The 4,528-nt window shown below is 43.5% G+C and overlaps 1 protein-coding gene across 1 annotated transcript; it reads left to right on the top strand.

Moving 5' to 3' along the window:
* The first annotated feature begins 2,702 nt into the window (after window positions 1–2,702).
* On the top strand, window positions 2,703–3,389 carry LOC140035731 (uncharacterized). The gene has a single exon (XM_072077082.1). It carries the CDS (start codon window positions 2,703–2,705, stop codon window positions 3,387–3,389), a length of 687 nt encoding a protein of 228 aa, XP_071933183.1.
* The last annotated feature ends 1,139 nt before the right edge of the window (window positions 3,390–4,528 follow it).

Genomic DNA, 4,528 nt, shown 5'->3' with positions numbered 1-4,528 from the left:
TATTGGTGAGTGTCAAGTGTATGAATACTTGATACAAACTTAATTATTATGATTGTTTGGAGATTTTGAAAATGGAGGCGAATGTGTACTTTACCGCACTCGTTCTTATTTGAAATGAATGACTCATGATTCGAATGAATCAAATGAATTATGAATGACTTAATTGAATGAAATTAGATGATTGAATGAAATGAAATGGTATGCTATGGCTGCATACGTCGTTGGAGTGAATCTCCTCGACTCTCAAATGTAAAAGGGGGGACTCCCAAACTCATAGACGGACCTTGGACTCGAGTCGGTATGGGTTTGGTCGGGAATCTTGGCGAGCCATGAGATAATTGAGCTCGACCTAATGAGAGGTCTTGCTTGGCATACTCATGGAGTATCGCCTTATAAATGTCTTGTGGGCCCGGGAGGTGCACGGTGGACAGAGGGAAATAAGTGGTGATCTATGGAATAGAAATACCAACCCAGTTGACGGAGTGTCATTGCGGGACGGTATACGATTGACTTTGGCAAAACAAGTGGAAATTAACTCCTGAGAGCTCCGACATCCTTGAATTGTTTCTGCTTACTTTTCCGCTCGATTTGTTATTTATTGCAATATTGTTGCTTTACTTGTTAAATTGAAATTGTTACTTGAACAATGTGCTTGCATGTGTGTTCTTGGCCTTACGAGTGTTTTGTTCACCCTGTAGATTTGTTTTCCTTAACAGGATTTGGGTTTGGAATGAGATTCGGAGGAATTTCTCTTTTGTGTACTCTTGTAATAGGATTCCAACTCTTTTGTCTAGACTTTTGACTATTGTATATTTTAGGCTGTATTAAGGAAACTCGATGTAAGGATTGGGTGATTGTTATATATATCGTTAAGTTTGAACGCTTCCGCACTAATTGTATTTATATTATCTGGTTGTTGACTTCTAGCACCGCTATAAGTTTGAATAGAAATTGCTTGAGTCCTGGCGAGAGTTGGACAGGCGTCCCGCGGATTCCCTTTGGTTCGCCTTAGGGAGAAGTGGGGGTGTCACAGAAAGAGAGTGGAAAAATCTGATGGTGAAGCTTCTTGAAGAAGCTTGGTAGTTGTAGTTCAAATTTTGGCACAAAAGTCAACTCTCAATAGTGCGCGTACGCGCGCGTTTCATACCCGTTTCCTCTCGGGTTTGTTTCACTTGTGCACTAAACCTCTAATACACTTCCTTTAATACTATAATTATTCACTCTTAATAATCCAACAATAATTTTCTAAAATCCTTCAATTAGTCGCGGGTGCGAAAACGCGAACTTCCGACTTATGCACGATAAAGTGCAATTTCTAAGAAATTCTTGTAACGATAGTATAACTAACTAATACTTGGGTAATTAATCATGAAAATAACTATTTTGGAGTAAACTAATAAATAAGTGAATAAATTGATAAAATAAATAAATAAAATAAAATAAAATACGAGTTCTCACAAAAAGTTTCTTTTCTTTCTTAAACCTCAATGTCTTTAAAAAGTAACATGCCATTAATTATCAATAAATCCCACCAAGAATCCTTCATTTTAAAAACTGATTGCTTTTCTCCTTCATAACATGTTCTCAATTACATCTTAACAATTGCAAATTTACACTATTACGGCGGACTAGTCCTAACTTCTAACTCGACCTTCTCCTAGTTGGATTATAGATTGCATGGTAGTGGTGGTCATGGTGGCACAGGTGGAGATGGCTGTTTGGGATTGTCCTGGTGGTTGGATGAGGAACTAGTGAAGACGTGGGAGTTTTTTGGAAAAGTATACAAGTGTTTTGATGAAAGTATCTATTTGAGAGTTGGAAACTTGAGGGATGAATGAGAAGATTGATAAAGTGGAAAGGAGAGAGTGATAGAGTCGAGAGAAGAGGAAATGAAGAGAATGTTGTATTAGATAAAAGTGTGTGTTTACAAGTACATGAGATGCCTTATATAGGTATGATAAGATATGATAAATGTAGTGATTGTGCTAGCTGGTAAATGTTGTAAATATATGTGGTTAGTGGATAATAGAATACACTAGATACAAGATAGAAAACTTTAGAAATATGAATTAGTTAGTAGCTATATTTACATTGAACATCCCCCCTCAAACTCAATGCGATAAAGTGGAAACAAACTTGAGTTTGGAAATGAGAATATGAAATTGTCCTGGTGAGTGGAATTTTGTGAAAAGATCTTCAATTTGGTCTGCAGACACCACAAGTACCAGAGAAAGAGTTTGTTGTATGAGATGGTGCTGAACGAAATGGCATTAATCTTTATGTGTTTTGTCTTTTCATAGAAGACGTCATTCTGAGTGATTTGGATAGCACTCTTATTATCGCAGTAGATAGGAGTACTGGTAAAGAATGGAACACCCATGTCATAAAGGAGCCAGTGCAATCATAGAAACTCAACAGTAGTATCAATAAGGGCACGATACTCTGACTCTGAACTAGATCAAGAAACAACTGATTGCTTCTTGTTTCGCCAAGACATAAGGGAATCTCCAAGAAAGAAACAGTAACCTGTTGTAGAATGATGGTCAGTAGGATCACTAGCCTAATTAGCATCGAAATATGCTCATAACTGTTAAAGAAGATGATAAAACTGGTATATCAAACCCTAGGCTAGAGGCGGCTACTCCGAAATCTTAGGAACGAGCAAGGCGTGCGGTAGGGTTTCACCAGCGGCTGCTTGGTCTATGGCCACCCTTTGGCCGGCTGTGGAGGGCCAGGCGGTCACTCCGACCACCAAAAAGTCTTTCTCCCAACTTTTTTCAGAGCCAGCCAACTCCCCAATTTATCTGAGACCAATCACAACATTCAAAGGAGAGGCGGCAGTTGTTTTCTCAAAGGAGGAGGCAGACAAGCTGGCTGCTCCTTTCCACTGGACTCTCGTGGGTAAGTTCTCACATGGTCGTCCCTCCCTGGAGGCTATGCGGAAGTTTTTCTCGTCGCTCAATTTGAAGGATCACGTCTCTATTGGACTGTTGGACTATCGGCACGTTCTGTTGAGGTGTGCGGCTGAAGCGGACTTCAATAGAATTTGGACGAGGGGTCTGTGGCACTTAGGGAAGCATCCGACGAGGGTATTCAAGTGGACAAGGGACTTTCATGGTCACCGTGAGTCATCACTAGTATCGGTGTGGGTCTCGTTGCCGTCGTTGCCGATTCATTATTACGACAAACACTCGCTCTTCTCCATTCTCTCCCCTGTTGGTATGCCTCTCTTCTTGGATTCGGCCACTGTATCTGGAACACGTCCCAGCGTGGCTCGTGCTTGTGTCGAGATCGATCTATTGAAGCCTCTCTGCTCGCGGGTGTGGGTGGCAGTCAAAGGGGAAGGGGGATTCTGGCAGTCCATTGAGGTGGAGAACTTGCCGTCATAATGTTCTGCATGTTAGCGGCTCAGCCATACACATGATGAGTGCAAGAAGAGTACCATGCCACATCAAAACAGGGGAGGTGGTGGGTACCCACAGGAGGGCAGCAAGGAGGACACCATGGCGTGGTTTCCTCAAGCCAATGGTGAGTGCAAGAACATGGTAGCAGTGCACCAGTCGCAGCAGAACATGGGTGGCAGGGCTCACCTGCAGGATTGCAGCAACGGCGATGTCAATCCTGTTCCCAAAGGTGTCACGAATGGGTACGCATGTGAGCCTGCAGAGCATGGATTTGTTGTTGGTACTAACCGAGTGGCAGTGCACCAGTTCCAGCAACACATGGGTGGCAGTGCTCACCCGCACGATTACAGCAATGGCAGCGACAAGGAACCTGCTCCCAGAGTTGTCACGCAAGGGGGCTCATGTGAACCTGCAGAGCATGATGATGCTGTTAATGCTGGCCGAGAAGGTCCCTCTCTGTCTGTGGGAGACATCGGGCAGGAAGAGGTGACGCGTGCGGCGGGAGAGAAGGAGGAGGTTGGCGTGGAAGTTGCTGGGGTGGAATGCACAGGCTTGGAGGAAGGGTGTCCAGGTGAGTTGGCTAGGCCGGGTGCAGCGGGACTGGACGATTGTGAGGGAGGGAGAGAGTTGGGGCGCGAGGCTAGCCCAGCGGAGCCTGCAGAGGTAGGAGAGTTGCCGCGGTCTGCTGGAAATTTATCTCCACGTTTGGCCAGGCTGCTTGAGCGACCATCGGCTTTCGCGGTGATGACATTTCATGTAGACCAAACTGCAGACCTTGAGGAGGGTTTTTCGCAGGTGAAAACAAAAGGTATACGAGCTAAATTTCCCTCTGACAGATTCCTTCGATCTTCAACATCTTCGCATAATTCTTTCTCTACATTGAATCATGATTAATGCATTGTTTTGGAATATTCGAGGAGTTGCTAAAGCTCCTAATTTGAGGCGTTTGGTTAGACTAGTTCGTATACATAATGTTCAAATTTTGGCTATTTGTGAACCTAAACTGGAAGTCTCTAAAATTGACACTATACGCTTGCGGCTTTCACTTGACTGTGTGCTCTTCAATATGTCTGCTGACCTTTGGATGTTTTATAAGTCACCGCTAGCTTGTTCGTTGGTTGGGT

Source organism: Coffea arabica, chromosome 2c (genome assembly GCF_036785885.1).
Source record: "Coffea arabica cultivar ET-39 chromosome 2c, Coffea Arabica ET-39 HiFi, whole genome shotgun sequence".
Lineage (NCBI taxonomy): Eukaryota > Viridiplantae > Streptophyta > Magnoliopsida > Gentianales > Rubiaceae > Coffea > Coffea arabica.
Note: the sequence above shows the minus strand (reverse complement) of the source record. Positions and strands in the feature narration are given on the sequence as shown.